Consider the following 22,559-nt stretch of genomic DNA (forward strand, 5'->3'; position numbering starts at 1 on the left):
GGGTGAAGAAACAAGTCACTGTCCTGTCTAGAGAAACAGAGAGTTAAGCTGCAGTGAATAAATAGTAAGCATCAAAAGGCTTAGCTCTGAACATCAAATGATTCAATTCATTCACAAATCAATTTAAACTCTGACTGGATGGTGGGGAATGGAAGGATATACTCCTGGCAGACAGCTGATCTTTGCATTCTTTTAGCAATTGGTTATGGTCACCTGGAGTTTATCTGAGTGATCAAGGTCATCTGAGTGATATAAATTGGTGTAGAACCTTTTTGGAACTGTTGAAAGGACTGTGTTGTAGACTAGAGAAAATGAGGACCCAGATTGTTGGGGGCAATGAGCTGACTCTGTAAACTACTTAGGGTGGGCTGTAAAAGCACTATGGTGTGGTATATAAGTCTAAGTGCTATTGCTATAAGAGATCATTTTTAATTTGTTAAAGTCTCAAAACCAATATCACTGGATTTCTTTCCCTTTTCCCAGTATCTTTGCCTGTTACAATGTAATGAAAACTAAGTCTGCATTTAGAAAAAAACAAGGGTTCTATATTGTTCTGGAAATGAATGGAATATAAAAGATTAATATTTTTTTAAACTTTCTGCTTTAAGGATTTAATGTTAACTAATAGCTTTTTTATGACTTCAAATAAATGCCTTTGTATTATCCAAATAAATCTGTTGTTCAACAAAGATGTATTCAGAGACCATTTGGCACATGGGTTTAAGCTGTAATCAAATAGGGCCATAATCCTGAAGTTATTATAATATCTGTTTCACATTTTTTTCATATTGAACAATGAAATACCAGTTTATTGGTATTTAGTTTATTCAGAAATAGTTTATTCAGAAACAATTTCATTTCCTCAAAAGACAAGAAAATATATTCAAATTGGGACACAAATATTAAAAGGGACATTTTTCATCTAGTATTTTTTCTATAACAAACGGTTTAGTACCTAATAATATATCCGAGATATCTGGGAAATACTGATCTTTTTTATGTGCAGCTACTGTATCAGATCAGTATGGAGTAGTTTCTCTGAATGTGGCCAAATGTTTTATGTAAAATTAGACAAGCTGTAACTTTAACTGTCCACTGTTAATCCACCACGAATCACAATATATTATTCTGTCTGTTATTGTTATATTTGATTATTATTTCTCTTTTAATGCTTTTATTTGTGGTGCTGGTCCGTGACCATAATAAAGATCGATTGACTGAAGCAGTTTAAAAAATCTACTAATTAAAATTGCAATATTTCTTGCATGCCTAGAATTATTTCTCATCACATCTCCATCATTCAAGTTTTCTGTAACAATTTACAGAATAGAAAACAAGCATGCATGAGCTCTATTTATAATGAATAAAAATAATACCAATCTAATAAAATACACTGATATAAGCTTCCAGGCTGAGAAAAGTTGATTCCAAAAGCAAAATAAAATAAAATAAAATAAAATGACTTTCCAATTACAGTAAAAATCCTTAATTGCTCAGTATTTGACAGATTCCTGCCATAGTCAAGCCTCATGATTAGTTTAGCTGTGTAAATCAGATATTTATTTTTAATTGTAAGCCAGTCAGTAAAATTAGCTTCTGTAGGAGAGGAATGCATAATTTAAAAAAAAAAAAAAGAACGGGGGAATTTACAGACCAGTTACCGGTAAGTTTACATCTGGATATATTTTTGAAGAAGGAGCAGTATGGATTCTGCCATGCTAAGTTATATATTTATTTACCTCTTGTGAGCTAGAGGTGATATGCTTAAAAATCTAAGACTCAGACATCATGGTATAAAAAATTTCCCCCAACTAATAAAAAAAAAACAGAAAATAAAAATAAATGGGCAGTCAAGGATATATATTGGGATGAAAATTGTTAATCTATTTGTCAGTGACATGGAGTTGGAGCATTCACTGAACTAGCCACATTTGCTGATAACATCAAACAAGATTGTGGCAGAAAAGTTGTTTCAAGTATAGACACAGCTTGACTCTTTTTGACTCTCCTGTACATATTCCTTCATGGTAAAAACAAAAAGAAACAGAATTTTTTTTTCCATAAATGAATTTCCAAATTGGGGATGGATGGATGGATGGATGGATATTAAAGTAGCAAAGTCATTTCAATATAAGGAAGTCTGCAGTTATAGATATTGAAGTTAGAAGCCTAAGTTTGCAAATACAGTATATACAATTTGCTAGCATGGTCTACATTAGTGATAAATAACAAAATAAATAATCATTCTGGTGGATGACTAAATAAAAACATTGCATATTGTGAAAAAGGACATTTTTGAGGGCTGCAGGGCATGAGTGAGTAAACTAGCCTTCTTTATATTAGTTCCCATCTTATTTCTCCAGTCTTACTGCAATTCTGGTAACATAATAAAACAGTTTTATTTCAATGTCCTTTTGGTTCCTGGTAACTGTGGCATAAATCTTGGCTTTATCTGAAATGTATCTTTTCTTTTTGTGATTGTGTGTTGGTTTTTACATCATAGTTTATTGTTATTTGGGAAGATCATTGTTATTGATGATGATGTGATATGCCACCATCAGTCCCTCGAGGCTGGAGAAATTTATCAGTACTGTAATATAAATACATTAACAAACAAATTCCAGGAAACATTGAGAAAAACAGGTAAAGTGGTATAAAATAAAATTGCTACTATAGCAATGTTTATATAGAATAACCTGTTGCAACTATAAGTGAAATAGAACAAAATTCTTTTAAGCAGGGAATTATGGAGCTAAAAGACATGAGGAATAAGGCAACCCAAGTGATCACAAAAAGAGAAAAAAAGAAAGAGAGAGAGAGAGAGAGAGAAAGAAAGAAAGAAAGAAAGAAAGAAAGAAAGAAAGAAAGAAAGAAAGAAAGAAAGAACAAATTCATTTAGGAAAGCTAAATAAGACATAGAAAGCAATGATTTGATAGGTCTAATATTTTCGGCAGTGCTGGAGATCATCTCCAGAAGCAAAGCAGCTGTGGAAATGGAAAAATTCTCTTGTTCTCAGGCATGTAGTTGATATTGTGAAAAATATGCTAGAAAAAAAGGGCTGAGAACTCCTTTAAAATCCCCATGATATGCTATCACTACACATTTGTACACACCCTAAAAAATTCTGCAAAGTACAACTAGTTACTGCATATACTTTCTCAAAGCAGGGAAAGAATACTGTACAGTCTCAGTTATGCATTTTGAAGCTAAAAAAAATAGAATGAAAAGTTAATAGGATGTTAGCCAAACAAGCAATCAATATTTTCTGTTTTGGGGGCAAAAATGGTTCTGATATTTTGCAGCAAATCTGAGTTCTGAAGATATGTATCATTTGGAATATTTCCCCTTACAACACTGAACTAAACAGTGACTCCCCCACCTCATGATTTCATATAAGTATCTCACAGTCAAGCATTATTAGGTAGCTTCCTATTGTTCTAACCAGCCAATCAGAGCACTTAGAGCCAATCCCTCATTTGAATGGCTCCCATTATATAAGTGCACAGCTAGAATGAGATCACTATCATTTGTAAGGGGGCAAGTAAGCTGAACGGGAGGGGTAACAACCAGCAAAGTCATGGCTGCTTTCCAAAGAGGCAGGAAGGCCTACTTTCGGAGGAAGAGGAGGATGCGCCAAAGGAGATACCGAAAGTTCCTAAGTAGACGAAAGAAGCATAATTCTAGGCGAGGTAGGAAAACACGAACCAGGCACATAATGAGATGTGCAAGGAGCGGCTATCGAAAGAGGCGTATGCCTGTGTCCCGATATCTGGACCGAAGAATCAGAGACAATGTGCTCTCAGCCCAAAAAGCCAAGCATTCAATGACTTCCTACAGGGGCAACATCTATCACAGGAAGCCCTTGAAGGTAGGTAGACCAAGAAAGAAGAAGCATTATAACCGTACACGTTCAGCTTTTCTAAAAGCCAAATTGAAGAAGCAAAGAGCTAACAAAAAACGTGCCAAGCATTCTGCTCTTGAGAAAAAAGCCAAGAGAAGAACACGTTATTCTGATGAGGAGGTTTTCTATAGTATGGCCAACGCTTCCATGCCAAAACCAGCATCAGAAGAAAGACCAATAAAGAAACACACTGTCCGCTTCACAACTCCTGGCAACACAAAGACCGAGCCCCAAGAGGACCCCTCCCTTGATAATCAATCAAGCCAGCAAACAATAACACCCAAAAAACGGGGCAGGCATTCAGCCACCCCTGTTTGCAAAAGCCGTTAAGCTAGAAGAACATCCCTCACCTTCTCTGAATAACCGCCTGCAGGCCCCTGGAAAAGTAAGAGAGAAGTAAGAGGAAAATAACATACCAGCCTGCCTTAAAGATCCAAGAGACCTTATAACTGACTTTTGATGAGACCACCTTCACCCCTACCAATCTGGAATAAAAATGAATTTGCTTTATCAACAAATTAGTTTGATTGAAGACTGAAAAAGGCATTTGGACAATTGCATGACAATCCGCTGGAAACAAAAGAGAATCACTTAAGTAAACCTACTTCACTTGAGAACATTTATTTCCTTAACAACAAGGAAGCTGATTTAATGAAAAAGCACAAAACTAGAGACTTGCCATAATTTGGTAAAAAAAAAAAAAGGATTGACGTACTGAAGGTGTGTTTTCCTCTCCAAGGAACATCTTAAAATAGCAATAAAGCTGGATCTTTTGAAATATGTGTTGTGGAATTCCATCAAGCATGTATGGACAAAAAGGGAAAAAATACAATGGAGAGGTGATTATTCCTTCTCCTACTGCGCTGTGTGGTGGCACAGTGGTTAGAATGCAGTATTGCAGGCTAATTCTGCTGACTGCCAGGAGTTCATTCCTGATGGGCTCAAGGTTGACTCAGCCTTCCATCCTTTCGAGGTTGGTAAAATGAGAACCCATATTGTTGGGGGCAATATGCTGACTCTATAAACTGCTTGGAGAGGACTGTAAAGCACTATGGAACAGTATGTAAGTCTAAGTGCTATTGCTATTTACAAATCAGCACAAGCCACTAATAAATAACTGCCTATTAATGTTAATTAGTTCCTGACAGATTTAGTCTCAGTCCCCAGGCACTAAAGCACCATTTGTGTTGAGACTGGTTTAAAAATATTTATTTATTTCGTGTATAGTATATCATACATGGATTAGCAATATAAACATTTCACTTAGATTCCTTTGAATCATTTGATTCACTGGCAAGGACTGGAATGGGAGTGGGAATGAAAACAGTCAATTGTAGACAATCATTTGATATAGTGAATGAAAATCGCTACAAACATCTAAAGCAGTTGTGAAGTCATCCAGTACAGCATAGTATTGGTAATATAATTCCAATCAATTTATATTTAGCAGAGAGAATTCAAGCCTGCCAAAAATTCCATTCCATAAAAGGGAACCTCATCTTAAGAAATGGTGATATGCTATAAATAAATATAGCTTGGTTTACAGTTTATTATATATACATTAAACTGGGTTGCCATTCTCTTTAGATTAAGACCTATCAAAAGAATTGCTTATTTATTTCCTACCCATCTTGCACATAAATTACAGATCTGTCTCAGAACTCAAGTAAACAGCCCAATTTTTATTCCAGATTTGTTTTCCATATCTCCTGAAGTTATCCAATTCATTTTAAGTAGCTATGTTTCGAAAGGTCCACAGTTAATTAAAAGGGAACGTATATTCATTTCAAGCAAATTTTTGGCTTTTGGTAAGGCCAAAGTTCAAATCCCCAAAAATGGAATTCTATGGACATTTAACCAAGGACACTATTTTAGCATGTTGGTTTTTGATAACAGTAGCTTGTCATATGTCATACCTTTTTTCTTGGATCATCTGAGAGGCTTAGATATAAAGAAGCTTTGCCATCTGCCTGAATCCAAAATGTATAATTATTTGTCTCTGGTGCCACAAAAAACCCACGTAGTCGTGCACTGGATAGCAAAAACAAAGATATTCAGCTTCCTAATATCAAACAAGATTCTTTGTTGAATCTAAGAGGTGTGATTTGAATTAATTACCATATAAGAATCCTAACTTTAAATTAAAAGACCGTTCCTTTTTAAAAGAATCATAAAGGTGTATTCACTATTTTAGTCCAGAATATTAGAAATTTCAGGAAATTACTCATGGTGGCAAATAAATCTTCTTTATTTAGGAGCCATGGTGGCACAGTGGTTAGAATGCAGTATTGCAGGGTAATTCTGTTCACTGCCGACTGCCAGCAATTCGGCAGTTTGATTCTCACCACTCAAATTTGACTCACCCTACATCCTTCCGAGGGCCGGTAAAATGAGGAGCCAGATTGTATGCTGACTCTGTAAACTGCTTAGAAAGTGCTGTAAAGCACTATGAAGCAGTATATAGATCTAAGTGCTATTGCTATTGCTTTACTGCTGTTAATGTTTTCAGAGTATGTTTCTTGGTTGAATACGTCTACATATCTGAGTAAACAGTTAAATCCATTCCAAAAACAATGGATAGCAATGGAAAGAAGGTGTGACATTTACCAGAGCCCTTGGTATTCTATTCAAACATTCACTGTATAAAAACACTAGTGTGTAGTGTTTTCATAACTAAATAGTGATGTGTTTCCTGGTCTTGATCATATTCACGTAATGGGGAAAAATGATCACATTTTAAGAAAAGGATGGTAACTTGACTTGGTAATTTTTACTCTGGAAAATAATCTTAATTATGTTAGTTGTAATGTCTGTGGAGATTCTCAGTCATCCAGGTCATAGCTATCACAAAGGTGCTTTTTCAAGAGGCAACTGGACTTTCTAGTTTTTCTCTGAAGATGTTTCACTTCTCATCCAAAAAGCTTCTTCAAGCTGAAGAAAATCCAGTTGCCTCTTGAATAAACACCTTTTTGTTAGTTGTGTTAATATATGTCAATTTTATCATACATTTAATATTTACTGTATTTTTCAGGTTATAAGACACACCGGAGTATAAGACACAGCTTAGTTTTTGGGGAGGAAAATAGAGGGGGGGGGGGAATCTGCCTACCAGGTATTCATCTGACTAGTGTCCTTAGTCTAGTCAGCTTCAGCACATTAGTTTGTTGGGTTTTATCCCCTGCTTGGGGATAAAAAACAGCTTCTAAAGCACAACTGATCTTTGGAGAGAGAAGCAATGAGAAAAGCAGGCAAACCACTGAGATCGCTTCACTCACTAGCACCTCGTTAGGGCTGAAAAAAAGTTTCACAGCTAAGATTCAGAGGGAGCCAGCAGGCAAAGCATGGAAGATCGCTTCATTGAAAAAAAGCTTCTAAAGAACAGCTGAGAGTCGGAGGGAGCAAGCCAAGTCCGGAAGATTGCTAGTGCTTCGTTAGGGCTGGAAAAAAGTTTCGAAAAAGATACATTCGGAGTATAAGACGCACCCAAATTTTCAGCCTCTTTTAGGAGGGAAAAAAGTGCGTCTTATACTCCAAAAAATATGGTAATCCCAAAATATGTTACTGCTTTCTTGATTTCAACTATTATATTAATCCTTCAACTGATTTGTTATTTATCATATATACTTGTGGTTAAAGTGAGAATTATACGTGCCAAAAACATCCCACAATTGGGTTTGGCTTATCTGCAGATGGGCTTATTAAAGAGTACATCCAGTAATACTTTTTTTCAAGGTATTTGCCATATTTATTCATGGACAAAGAAATCCTTGAATTTTTAATCAAAGTAACATGAAAAATGTGGATCAGCTTATCTCTAGATGACAATTTTTTCATGATATTTTGGTTAAAAATGCAAGGGTCACCTTATCCATGAATGGTTTTATATGTAAATAAATATATGTGTCTTTGGTTATTCGGGTTTTCTCCCGCGTAAAATTGGAAGTGTCTTGGCGACGTTTCGACAAAGTCTCATTCGTTATCTTCAGGCTTCAGCTTCGTGCTTCTGGGAGCAATGTGTGATTGCAGCAAAAAAAAAAAAGAGGAAGAAACAGCTGCAATCACACATTGCTCCCAGAAGCACGAAGCTGAAGCCTGAAGATGACGAATGAGACTTCGTCGAAACGTCGCCAAGACACTTCCAATTTTATGCGGGAGAAAACCCAAATAACCAAAGACCTACATACAAACACCCACGAAAACCTCAGAAAACATATATATATATATATATATATATAGTATTCTACATTTGCATTTTTCTCCTCTACAAACATCTATCTATGTTATTTCTAGGAATCAAAAGTGATTTGAGGGCACATAATCAATCAATAAATAAAGACAGCTTTCCAAGCCAATTAAAATGCAATTTAAAATTGATTAAATAAATAAAGCAGTGATTAAAATGGAGATTAGCTTGACATTTTATACATATTAGGGCTTCTGAATCACTTCAGATCACTTCAGATTCAGAAGTAAATGGATGCCAGTAACTTCTTAAAGCTTCTCTACCTTCTCCCAGAACTATACCTGTGAAAGCTCTCAGTGAAACAAAGACTCCTAAAAAGTCATTGTTCTACGTCACATAGGAAGCACCCCCTGGATAAATGGGACCTCCTGAAGCTTTGGCTTAAATACATAGAATACAATAAAAATAAGACAGAGAGAGAAGCAAAATGCAAGTGTTCTTCGGTTACCTTCCTTCCTATTATATTGTGGCAAGTAACAAGTAACTTTTTAGGACACTCCAGGAAAATACGACTTAAACTGGTTTAACAATAATTCCCCATTCTCATGGTCACCTAGAAAGTCTGAGTCTTCACTTTGAACTGAAAATCTTTGAGTATTCTAAACTCTCTCACTACCGTTCCTTTAAACGTTCATGGCAGTTGTATAAAGGTATAGATTGCAGAATAGTCAGTATTATGTTATTGCAACTGTTAGTATGAAGGTGGCTTAATAAAGAACACTAATTACCTGAACAGCTTCTGTTTCTCAGGCAGAAAATTGTATGGAGAACTGGCATTAGGAACAATCTGCCAGCTGTATCCTGGAATCGCTTCAGTGAGATTAGCGTCTGAACCATCCCAAACTTCAAAAAGAAGGCCCCTGTTTCCTGATAAGGTGGAAAACAAGGATGGAGTCATCATTAAATGAACAGAAGTATTAGTTAACTTATAAATTTGCAAATTAACCAGTGACTGAAATCAATCCATAACAACCTGAGTCTAAGATCTCAGCCCCACCTCATTTCTCATTTGATCACTTGGATGGGCCATAAATTGAAGATACCTGGTTGAATTTCACTGAATGTTCTATTATTGTCTACTGCTCCAGTTGTACAGATTATCTTTTGTGGAGTAATATGTTTAATTTGGCAGGGAGTACCTGTCGAGAGGAAAGAAGAGCATGAAAATAAAAAAATCTCAGAGCATTCGCAACCTTCCTACACACTCACTACACATCCCAAATCATTGTATATGTTTTTTTATCATGTTTCTGTATTCTGAGGCTTAAATGCTATGAAATTTGATTTTATCATTTTTACCTGCAGCTGTGACTTTCATAGGTGTCTCAAAGAAATCCCCTGTGATGGTGAGGTCAGTTCCACCACCTAGGCTGCCTGCAGCAGGAGACACTGAAGAAATGTCTGAGAGAAAAATAAAAAGGATAATCATAGACTGGCTTTTTGTCCCTCTTCTCTCCCTTTATCTTCATGAGAACTAAGAGAGGTCAAGAAGTCTGATATGCTTTCTCAAATTATATCTCTGCCTTGGACTCAAGACAAGCAACTCTCCCTACTGTTCCTCCTTAGACCAGCTCAAATTAAGGAAAGTGATTGGTGGACGTCATTGAGGCCAACAAATATTGGGACAGATTAGTTTCCTATTGGCTCAAGGATTTTTGGAGAGCCATGTACATACCTATGTCCACCTGCTAATTTTTTTAAAATCCATTTAAAAATAATGGAATAGTTATTCTTCTTCATAGAATATGAATCAGAGGGGAAAGAATAGAGATACTTTCATGGCAAAAAGGCTTCTATGTCTTTTTCCTTGGACAGCTTGAGAATTTTTATACCTTTGGGACTATCTCCACTCATTACACATTCTAAAAACTTTGGAGCTGAATGTGCCCCTTCTGGTGACTGTATCCTTTAAGTAAGTCTAACACACACACACACACACCCTTTTTACCCCTCTTTCACTCCTTTCTCATTCTTTCTTTTCTGTTTGCCTCCAAAGTCACTCTTTAATCTCTTTTTTTAAGTTGATTGAAGCTTTTCCTCTTCTGTTGTTTTAACATATCTGTGATATTGGCCAGAGTATTTGGGGCTAGCCCCATTTCTGACTAATCTATCTTCTTCTTTGGTTTAGCCACAGGTCTAGGGTGGATACCTGTCTCTGCCAAAGTAGAGGTCTCTTCTAAGGGAGAATCTGTCATTTCTGCATTTTTCATGTCTACTTGTTTGTTCTACTTTAAGCCATTTTCAATTGTGTGATTGACATCTTTTGGATATCCCACTTCTACCACCACTTTGTCACAGGTTCTTTTAAGTATACCCATGTCAGTGGGTTCCAAAACATAAGAGAGCCAATACAACAACACAAGTTCCTAGGCATCACACACACACAAACATTCACAGGCTAGTGTTCACTGCTGCCCACTACTCCACTCTTCCCCACTACTCCCACACCTCATACTACTGTTCCTCCAACTCCAACACTATTCCTTGTGAGTTCTATTACTGCCAAAAATATTTCTTTCTACCTGGTTCAGGCTGCTTTATTTCCACACAGGAACACACACACACACAGACACCCTCTCTCTGTCTCACACATACATACACCAAAATTCCCAATGGTCTCTCAGCAGAGTTTTTATAGCCAACACTGCTGTGCTGGCTGGAGAGGGGGTTTAAAGAGACAGGACAACAGCTACATAGGTGTTGACCATTTTCTAGGCAGTTTACCCTCTCACATAAATTCATTCTAAGAAAGTTCAATAAGCTAGAAATCAATTTAATAGTTCCAAAAACAACCAACTATGCTACTAGAAAAACATACTAGATCCTAGATAAGCACAATTACATCTCATATACCTGGGATTAGACTGAAGAATATTAAAATAATACTATAGATGGTACATGTTCCTTTCCTCTTTACACTCTCAAGCTAGAAAATAATATATCTTAATTTCTCTGTACCTCAAATTAGAAGCCCCAATACTTTCCCTCTAAGGTGGGTGGTGTTACATTGGTTATATTCACTACCTACCAATAAGAGGTCCTATAAGACCAGGGGTGAAATCCAGCAGGTTCTGACAGGTTCTAGAGAACTGGTAGCGGAAATTTTGAGCAGTTTGGAAAACCAGCAAATACCTCCTTTGGCTGGCCCAAGAGTGGGTTGGGAATGGAGATTTTGCAATATCCTTTCCCCAGGACTGGGGAGGGAATGGGGATTTTGCAGTATTCTTCCCCTGCCATGCCCACCAAGCCACGCCCAGTAAAAACAATTGAATTTCACCACTTTATAAGACCATTTTCATTGCTGGAACTTGCCAGGTATAGGTAATTCCTATATATTAGATGTTATTCGATGTATGTCCAACTCTACTGCGATTGAATTCCCATGGTTGTGTATTGATGACTATAATGCAATATAGTATGGTTAAAGCTATCTTGCAAATAGGGGTTAATTTATCTGGTCCTCAACTCTCTAATCTGAGAGAACAAACAAATAAGAAAGGAAGGTGTACCATTCATTGGATCTACAGACTTCTCTTCCTTCAAGCTGCTAAAAGTACCATATAATAATCATCAATGTGCAAGGCCTGGAACTTCAAATGTCAATAAAGGGTTGAAATATAACATATTTATTTATTTATTTATTTATTTATTTATTTATTATTTATGTTTTTATACTGCCCTTCTCCGAAGACTCAGGGCGGTGTACAGCAAGAATAAAATATACATATCAAAACAGTTTAAAATACAATAACCATTAAAAATCTAATTCAATATGCTGAAAGTTTAAAAATTTTAAATAAAAGTTATAAATAAAATTAATCTCCTTAAAATCCCATTAAAACATTCAATTTAAAATTGTATCAGGCCAGCCCTGCTTGATGAAAAAAGAAGGTTTTGAGCTCGCGCTTAAAGGTCCGAAGATCAGGGAGAAGTCGTAGCCCAACGGGTAGTTCATTCCACAGGGCCAGAGCTCCCACAGAGAATGCTCTCCCCCTGGGGGTCATATAAACCCCAACCCTCCCAACTTTTCATAAGGGCCTAAAGACTGGCTCTGCCAATCAACTTAAGGCCCCAGTGGGAGAACAGCCCAATGGAGGTGGTTGATTGAGTAATGACAGATTCCACCTTCCACCATCACTCCACCCCTTGCCCTCCCCATGTGTCCTTGGTTTTAATGACTGATTTTAACTTTTTATGTTTTAACTGTATATATAAGTGTAAGTCGCCCAGAGTTATCCTATGGTAAGATGGGCAGCCAATAAATTTTATGAATGAATGAATGAATGAACACTAACATTCAAGGGCTACCTATGGTCAACATTCCAACAAGAACAATTTAGACTGTACAATGTTTCCTAGTAGTTAGTAATGAATACAGGCACTGAAATATATAACAGTTATTGATTAAACTTGTTTTCACATTCCTTCCACAATCTTTTAAAATGAAGCACTGCAAATGTTATACTAAGATAGACCATAGCACCTGAGAATGTCTGGTACAAGAAAAGTTCCTGTTTAGCACTTATAAGCCAAGCATCTTTGTGTACTATTGACCTGCAACATCAAAACAAGAAAAATAATCAGAAATACTTCAATGAGAAGGAGGTAAAATCTCCTATGTAGTCCTATTTAATGTTTAATTAGAGACTGAGAGACTGAAATAAAAATTACCCAACCTATTTGATATTATAGTGCTTGTAAATCTCTTAGCTAATGATTGTTTCTTTTCCTCTTGTACTTCTTTTCTTTTCCTTTTACAAATGTTTAATTAAAAACAAAATTTAGAAAACAAACCATTCCCATACCATTCAACTGGAAATTTGTCAGCTCAAGGACTTTTTCCCGGTTTTATAGTTCGAATTGTCTATGCAATTTCTTGTAATATCACTGTAGTTGGCAGGTTATTTATTTTTTTTGAAACATCTCTTCCATTTCAATTGTTTGCCAAGAAATTAATAATTTCTGTTTAATTACTGATGTCTCTGATTTATAAAACTGAGCATGAACATCATAGAACTGGAAATCGATAGATTTTGTCCCAGTTCTTAACTGACAATTATTAGGCTGAATTTCTGATATCACATTTCGTTGTTGAACATAGCCTGAGGTTGCAACAGGGCCTACTGAAGAGTCCACAGTAAAGCAGAAGAAATCAAAAAGTAATGAGGCCTAAAACAGCTTTGGTGCACTTGAGAAAAAAAGTACATTCTGTACATTGTAGATTTTAAAACTGCTGGCTATCTTAAAGTCCAATATGCCCTTTTGAAAAGTAAAAGGAGGGTGTTTGGGGAATATATCTAACAGAGAATCTTTGTTTAAGTTAAAAATAAAAATATGTTGATAGCTTGCAAAATTTCAGGATAACATTTATGAAATATTTCAGGAGTGTTCTTAGTGGAACCATAAAAGTTAAAAGATAGTCAGATCTAGTAGTTAAGGCACCAGACTTTTGCTCCTGTTATCTCTTTAAATTATTTTTACATTGTGCATTTCTCCTAAATATAAATATTATGGTCTCATGCTTGAAACCAGATGTGAATGAGAAGGTTTCATGAATGCAGGGGATACCTATGTGACATTTGGAGCAGATCATTTTTTGACATTCACCTCTCTGTCATTGATGCCCCATGTTGCCTGCTGCCAAACATCTACCTAATCAGCACACCAGCCACAGTGACCTAACTCCACACCTCCAGATAGCCTCTTTACTATCTCCAAATTGTCAAATAATATGACCCCAGTTGCCTGGGACAGACCACTGCCCTGCCATTTGGTACACTACATGAAGGCATTCTTCCATGTAAATTAATAGGAGCTTTATTAAGCAAATGAAGGAACTTTTCTTTTACTTACTTTCCCTTGTTATACACTGAAAAGCTAACATTGTGTGACCCTGTAAGAAAAGAAAACACCCTTTCAGTATGAGAACTTGAATGCATAATTTATGAATGCTATATTTTGTTTTATTTTTTGTTTTTCATCAGTATAATAAACTATTTTCAGACTTCTGAATAGAACTTTTGCTTTCACTTTGACATTTTTTCCCTAGGAAAATATTTCTGGTCCCCTTAGCTTTCACAATACTTTTATTTACTGTTTTATGCTAGCTACTTACGTTTTGTTACAGTGGATAGGAATGTCCACTGGAAATAAAGATAACAGGAAGAGTCAGAATGGAAAACTAGTTGATTCCTTGCAGAAGAAGACCCACACATAGATGTTTATAACACTGAATAAAAACATAGTAGTGTATTATTTTCTTATTTTTACTAACCAATATAGTTGCCTTTCACTTCACACGCTATAGTTCCCAGACCATCAACTAGATGAATAGGGTAACTGTAAACAAAGCAAAGAAAATATTACTGAAAAGGTAAAAATATCTTGTTCAAATGAAGAGAGATCATATTTCTTCATTACAAAGACTTCTAAAAAGGCAACTATACATGGACTGTAGGTCATTGTCTTCAGGTGTTCATTGAACACAAAATCATTGAAATAATGTTAAATGCTTTTAAAGTTTTTGATCCTAGATTAGGACATACTACACAGACTACTGTAATTTGCAAACAATAAATGTAATGATATTTTTCTTTGCTAAAAGAGAGAATAGATGCATATGTGTGTGCCAGCATTCAGGACTGTATATCCATGCTTAGATGAACATAAGGGACCATTCTTTATAAGAAAATAGCTTCAAATCTTGAACATTTTGCTTGCCACTTCAACATCGATAATATAATTTTTGAGATACAACACTGACCAGAAGTGGTCGCAATACTCAGTATGTGATTGTACCAAAGATTTGTATCAAAGCATTCTGATATTGCATATGTAAAAAGGGGATGGGGGATAATTAGATAATTCATTATATATCAAGTAAGGATCAATTTCTGGTGACTACATGGACAAATGTTTGCTATATTAACCTATCTCTAGGTTCCTCATTCCAAAGACATTGCTATAACTTTTCTGATTCCACTCATTCATGCTATCTGTTGCTTTTGACTTCCCAAGCACAGCATTTTTTTTTTCTGGTCCAACATCTACTCCTCAGAGTCTGAGAATTGCTTTCTCATCATTTCCTTGAGGAAGTAGCCAGTCTATATTTGGCCCAGACTGTTTCTTTTTCTTGCAGAGTAATTTTTCTTAGTAACCACCTCCAAGTTCATGATTTGATGAAATCTTCTTTCACTTGTTTCTCACTTGCTCAGAAAAATTAAGCCATTATTTTTCAGTGTACAGCTATGTTAATAACAAAATCAAAAAGTTCTGGATAATGGATTTAAACAAACACCTGCCACATAACACATAGATAGACAGATAGAGAGACAGAGAGAGTGAGAGAGAGAATGAGAGAAATAGAGATGAATTGCACTTAAAGACTTGAAACTGGCCTAAAAAGTTAAGTGTTACTTTGTTGTTTGTAACCAGATGCACAACACAGCTCTCACTGATGAAGATAATGACATTTTTTCAATAATGAAATGTTATTATTTATTTTAGCTTTATGAACTGTGCCAATTGGTTTCAATGGCTTCCAGTATAAAAGCAATTAAATAATAATAGTATCAAGGTCTTTCTGTCCTCTCCCATCTCCTATTGCCCACCCAGCCTCTGTACACTAACACTGGGACAATGTATGTAATAAAATATGCCAATTTCTGAATCCTGAGTCCCAATGCATTAGATGGGAAAAGTTTTAAACACATTTACTGAATCAAGTCTAATTGTTGTGCCAGAAGATAGCAAAGAATAAGCTCAGGTTAATACTTGACCTATTTTCTTTTCCTGTAAAAAAAAAGTTACTATCCAGCCTCAGAACCTCTAAAAAATGTCTTATTAAAGCACTTCACAAGAAAGCTTCATTGATTTCCTGATTCCAAACAAAGGTCTTTTCACAAATTAAAAGCAGGAGGGGTTGAAAACAGACTCAACATAGGTCTCATTGTCTCTGAATCAACACACCCTGAAGTCTCACTGACCAATACCTTAATTGTTAGAACTGATTTCACAATTTGAGATTGTTTCCATCACCATCTAAATCTAGAAATTAAGTTTCATTAATACCCAGCAGTCCAGTCCAAAAGGTGGCCTCCGTGAATTCTATGGGACTTATTTTCAGGTGAATAAATGCAGCCTAAAGCTTTTAAGGCACTTCTAAAACTAATTTATATTGTTTCAAACAAGCAGCACCAATACAAGAGTTGTCTGGTAAACGTCTAAACTTTAAAGAATATAGTGTAAAAAAAACAACGATTTGTAACTTACATGCTACGTGTCTGCTGACTGGCAAGAGAACAAATAGTTATCCACCCATTTTCTGCCTCAAGGATTACAGGCCTAGTGGTGAAGGGATATAGTTAATCAAGCCAGGGGGGAAAGAACACATTCTCATATTACCTCCCTCCCTCCCTCCCTCCCTCTCTCTCTCTCTCTCTCTCTCTCTCACACACACACACACACACACAAACAACTTAATGAAGGAATTACCAACAGAAAAACCACACCTCCACCAACACTGGAATGGGAAGTCACATTATATAAACAGGGAGCTAACCCTACACTCACTAACACTATTAGTTGGGAAATGAAATGTCTACAACCAAATAGCCAAGCCCAGAGAGCACCAAGGGCTCCACAATTAAACTACAGATAGTTTTCTGAGCTACAGATATTTTCTTCTATTGGAATTTAATCATCTCTTCCCTTTTGTCTTAAATTCAGGCACATCTCTCTCCTCTTATTTCTCCACAAAATATAACAAGTTTACAAGGAAGTGAAATGCCCTTCATTTACGGTACTATCTTCCACAAGCACTCTATGAACAAATTGAATATTATGTCCAAAACATTATGTCAGTCAGAAAAAACAATGAAATCACTTGCTTATTAGATGTTTGAATCCATTCAGACAATTGTGTAATTAGCAAAATAGTCCTCCTGATCCCATCTTGCACAGCCACATGTCACCATCAAGAGGTCACATCTGCTCTATTCTTCTTCAAATATATAGGAAGGCAGATGGACAGAACAATATCCCTATTAACTGTATTTCCAAAATATGAGAAAATACTACTGGACATTGTAACTCAGAGAAACACTGAACACAGGTTTACCCATCAATAAAGTCCACGTTGAAATTATAAGTTTCATAATCTTGGGCCAGAATCCGACCATAAATTTGTATTACATTTCCTATTGAGAAAATAAAAAGCAGAAATTAGAACATATTGCTTCAAAAGCAAAATGAATCTGTATGAAAAATGAGAAAGGGGAGTGATGCATTGATTTGTCTGATGCAAATTCAAACCAACAAAAATGTCCTTTGTAAGAAATACAGCTCAGAATAAAACACCTTTTCATTGTGTGTTTTAAAAGTCTCGTTCATATATATACAGTAAACATAAATGAACTTCAAAGTATTCCATTCCTCCCATTTGACATTGTCATACCTCCTCTTCTTTACTGGCTTATGATAAGCTTCTTTCACTTTTTACTTTTCACTTCTTTCACCTTTAAAATTTTACATACATGGTAACACATACACGACTGCTTTCTTCAGCTAAAATTGTCATGCATGATACACACTTTCTGGGGGAAACTGTTGCTCTTTCCCTACTTCTGAAAATTAGGAAGTTGATTCCAGAAAGCCTTCCACTTAAATTAGATTGTTCTTAAAGATAGTTTAATGGGTGGATACTGTTTTGAAGTTTGACTGTATATTACCTCCAGTTGTTTTAGGATAAATTTTATTGTGATATATTGCATATTATGTGCAGAATTCTTCAAGAAATTCTTGATTCCAGGTGCTCAAGTGTCCACAGCGCCAAGACAAGAAAGGTAAACAATGATACACATGTGTCAATGTCATCATGCAAATGCCATAATTTATATATTTGTATCAGAAATTGTGATGTACAGGCAGTCCTTTACTTACAACCACAACTTGGACTAGAATTTCCATTGCTAATCAAGGTAATTATTAACTGAATGGTGACCAACTTTACAATCATTTTTGCGGTGGTGTTCTCTTTGTGGCTTCATGGACATATCTGTGTATTTATTTATTTATTTATTTATTTATTTATTTATTTATTTATTTATTTATTTATTTATTTGTCACAACATTATATATAAACACATATAATGAAAGAAAACAATAGGACAGGAACGGTAGGCACTTTTGTGCTCTTATGCACGCCCCTTATAGTCCTCTTAGGAATGGGGTGAAGTCAATGGTAGACAGTTTTTGGTTAAAGATTTTGGGAGTTTGAGAAGAGACCACAGAGTCAGGTAGTGAGTTCCAAGCGTTAACAGCTCTGTTACCAAAGTCATAATTTCTGCAATCAAGATTGAAGTGGTTAACATTAAGTTTGAATCTATTGTTTGCTCTTGTATTATTGCGATTGAAGCTGAAGTAGTCTTTAACAGGAAGGACAGTGTAGACTCCTTGTCAACAGTACAGACATGGGTTGTCACTGCTGCCTTCTGAGATGTTTTGTGAACTTCCTTCTTTATGGGGAGATTCTCATCCAAATGTCAACTGAGATGTTTGTTTGTTTTTCAAGATCAGGTTTCCTAGATATTGCTAGCCTGAAAGATTTGAAATTTTCTCCTTTTGAATTTAAATCAGTGTAAACTTCAGAATGAAAATTTGTTACTTTTGAATTCACTAAAACACATTAAAATGTCTTTGGATAGTTGCCCATTTCTTTTGCTTTCTTTAAGCTTCCACTGTACTGTCGCAAAAGCATGTGGATGTACATTTTACATTCTATAAATCATTATAGAATGTAAAGTGTACCTGCATCTTTCAGAAAAACTATGGATACACAGGTTCCAGAAATGTCTTCCACCTCCTGATCTTCAGCCCTACTTTTCCAGCCGTATGAAATGCTTTTATTTTCTCTTGGCCTTTTTGCTCAACAGCATTTGGAGCCTTTGACAATTTAGCAATTCCTGCATAAGTCCTGGTGAGTCCTCACCCCCCACCCCCATTTCTCCACAGGCTGAAGACCTGAAATCAAGGATCTTTGCTTGCCAATGGCTTATTAGGGTGGTGTTTACGTTAGTATTTTACTTTTAAAGTCATTTCTTTACCTGGGACTCCATAGGGGGGGTTTACTTGAAACACCGCAGGTGTCTCTGCAACAGAGTACTATTAAGAGAAGAATACATTATACATTTGATAATTCTTCAAAATGGAACACTTCATTCAGTTTCAATGGACTCCTAGCCCCTAAACTGAGCACCTTCTATTCAATAAAATTAGTTTAACATAGCAATGGGCTCTTAATTATAGTTCAGCAGAATAATGGGAATACTGATACTTTCTGTTCGTTATGCATGTTATTGTTCAGTCACTATATAATTGCAAACATGTAAGCAAACTTGCAGTGCAATGTAGCATGATCCTATCTACTTTTCTGAATGGTTGTGTATTTTTGCTCATAAATAATATATTTATATTAGAGAAAAATGCCAAAATATGCACACACAAAAATAGTCCTAATTTTAAAAAGTAGCAAAATGAAAATAAATAATTATAATAGCTATTTAGATCAAATGTAATGCATTTAACACGAGAAATTATATGGGTCCACCCATTCTTAGCTACATAACATAGTTTTCAAGATTGGGCAATAGTACCTCTATTATGCCAACATTAAAGAACATGTCAATACAAACCCCATTTGGAGACTAAATTTTCTTAAGCTTGATTTTTAGGTGCCGATATAAATTTTGGTGAACTTCCAAGAGGGCCATCAACCTTTATATAACATATTTCTGGATAAGAAGGAGATAAGAATACTCCTCTCATCAGCTGATTATCATGATGGAGATTAGTCTCTCACAACACTTTTTGGACATGTTTGATACTATCGAGGAGGTGGGGGGATCAACCAAATGGAACCTCTTTTCCCAAAATTGGTCATAGCCAGATGCTGTCTACATTGTCATAACTAGTAGAAAGAGAATAATTTTTTCCATGTCCATACTCACAGGTTGCCAAAACAAAAAGCAGCAATTTATGTTTTATTTACTTGGTATATTTTTCATCTATATCTCTCTAAGAGTTATCACAATTTTTTTAAGCCAACTGAACTGGAGAAGAGGCAATTTAATATGCAATATGTTAAAATTTGGCTTTGTCATGCACAATCAAAATTAGATTGCATCTGTAGAGAATGTTAGAAGTTCTGATGTATAGAATGTTTTGCATTTGTATTTTGCTTTTGTTTATCATTTAAGGCACATTTGTGTTGATACAGTTCCATTATTTAGTTACAATAATAGAAAACCCTAGATGATTTCTCTTTCAGAACTCTGCCCCAAATATAGGAAAAGAGGTATAACTTAACTCAGAAAAATGATATTCCATGAGATCATATAGCAAAATTAACCTTGAATATTTAAATACTTCTTGGAATAAAAATAATAATCTGTCAGTGGTTCTGGTCATCAGATTCTTACTACTTAAGTCATTTTATTATGTACCTGGAATGTACAGTTCTCTTCACATAATTCATCTTGGTTGCTGATACTCTGTCCATTCAAACTCAACAAGAGATGGTACAGTCCTTTCCGTGGAGAAGATCTTCAAGTAAAATAGTGAAAACAGAGAAACACTCACTGTTAATAAGAGAGACAATGAGTTTCTCATTTTGCATTATTCAATTATTTTATAACTAAAGCTAGACATGAGGAGGCTATGGTTTCCTCTGCCTGATTTTGTCTACAAAATGTGTTTGCCCTCAACTTTCTGTAGTAGAGGATGAATGATCGAGAAGAAACTTCAGGATACAGAACAGCAGGTGGGAAAGAAAACGAACAATAGAACTGGATCTGAGGATGAAGAATCAAGAAGATATGACAACTTTTACTTAATAACTTAGCCGTGCCATGTATAGTCTTATCTATTAATCTAATCAAACAGTCCTAAAACTGACTGGTTTGTGTACGGGGGTGGGGTGGGGGGGGAGGAACAATTCTATTATTTTTACTACAGGCCAGCTAAGAACTAAGGCTTTTCAAATATACATTTGAAAACAACTTTGGTAGTGCAACAGTTGAAGAGATCTTGTGCTTACAGTTGCACTGTACAGTTTTAAACAGAGTAAGCTTTTCCTCACATAGAAAAAAAATGTTTTGCTGTATTTCAGTTACTGATGAGAGAAGAGAGAAGATAATTTTTTATTGGCCAAGTGTGATTGGACACACAAGGAATTTGTCATGGTGAATATTCTCTCAGTGTACATAAAAGAAAAGACACCTTCATCAACACTTACAACACAAATGATGGTTACTGATGTGGCTCTTTCAGGGGGAAAAAAGCTGTACAAAACAAAACCAAGCAAAACTGGGTTATGTGATTTTTTTGGTTTGGTTGGTTGGTTTTGGTTTATTGTAAGGATGGAGGTGGAAAAAAACAAACTCTATATGGACTACAGTTACAAACAACCAGCAAAGTGCACTAGGTCAATGGTTTAAGTTAGTAATAATTATCCCGAAACCTAATCTTTAGGCTTAAATATTTTTCTGTCACTGTTCAGGTATGTGTTAGACTTGTTAATCATTATTCATACATTTTTTAAATGCTGACTTCCTCCATGGCTTTTAGGTCAGAACACAGACTAAAACTATTTTACTGTTATTCATCAGTTTCTTAACAGAAATAAGTCACCAGGCCTGGGGAGCTGTAGAGCCTACTCAACAATATGACTTCTTAGTCTGTGTTGACTTTACCCACCCATCTCCAAAAGACTTACACCACAGCTCCCCTAACATATAAATATCAAAGTCATTGATTGCCTTGCTTTGAAATATTATATTAAACAGTACAATTATTTTACTTTTACTTTAAAATGATGGTGACTCATGAGACTTATATTAAGCTTTAAAAACAAATTTATCAGTTAATTCTCATTACAATAGGACTTATTCCCTGTTTATTGTGACCAGTGAATTGAAAAAGATTTGAAAACAACAAGATAACAAAGATATAAATGAATAACATAAGCAAAAAAAGAACCATTAATAATTTGACAATATAGAACAAAATAATTTTGTAGCCAAATGTCTTGTCAAGTGAGTATTGTCATCCGTATAATTCTAAAACAGGGACAGGCAACATCGTGCTATCTAGTTCTTTTGGCAGATAATTCCCAAACTAGTTTTCCATTGATTCTTCAGGCTATGATGATGGAAGAGGGAGCCTCAAACATCTGGAGATGACAGCTTATCTGGCCTAGTATTCTAGTCAGAATACTAGGTAAGATGGACAAAGGGACCTGGCACCAACAACTTCTTATGTCCAGTATGTTTCTGGTACATTTTTAAACTTGTTTGGATGCCCACTAAGTTTAAAGGAAACTCAAAATACTGAATGGTCTCTAAGAAATATCTTAACTA

The 22,559-nt window shown here is 35.5% G+C and overlaps 1 protein-coding gene across 1 annotated transcript in view; it reads right to left on the bottom strand.

Moving 5' to 3' along the window:
* The window catches only part of PKHD1 (PKHD1 ciliary IPT domain containing fibrocystin/polyductin), a 292,871-nt gene extending 275,181 nt beyond the window's left edge, over positions 1-17,690 (bottom strand). Inside the window, 10 exon segments of the mRNA XM_058181645.1 lie at positions 5,819-5,933; positions 8,874-9,012; positions 9,189-9,284; positions 9,445-9,546; positions 12,629-12,699; positions 13,999-14,038; positions 14,420-14,484; positions 16,417-16,488; positions 17,264-17,342; positions 17,645-17,690. Of these exon segments, the coding sequence (XP_058037628.1) occupies positions 5,819-5,933; positions 8,874-9,012; positions 9,189-9,284; positions 9,445-9,546; positions 12,629-12,699; positions 13,999-14,038; positions 14,420-14,484; positions 16,417-16,488; positions 17,264-17,342; positions 17,645-17,690 (825 nt within the window).
* Positions 17,691-22,559: the final 4,869 nt, after the last annotated feature.

This window comes from Ahaetulla prasina, chromosome 1, assembly GCF_028640845.1.
Source record: "Ahaetulla prasina isolate Xishuangbanna chromosome 1, ASM2864084v1, whole genome shotgun sequence".
Lineage (NCBI taxonomy): Eukaryota > Metazoa > Chordata > Lepidosauria > Squamata > Colubridae > Ahaetulla > Ahaetulla prasina.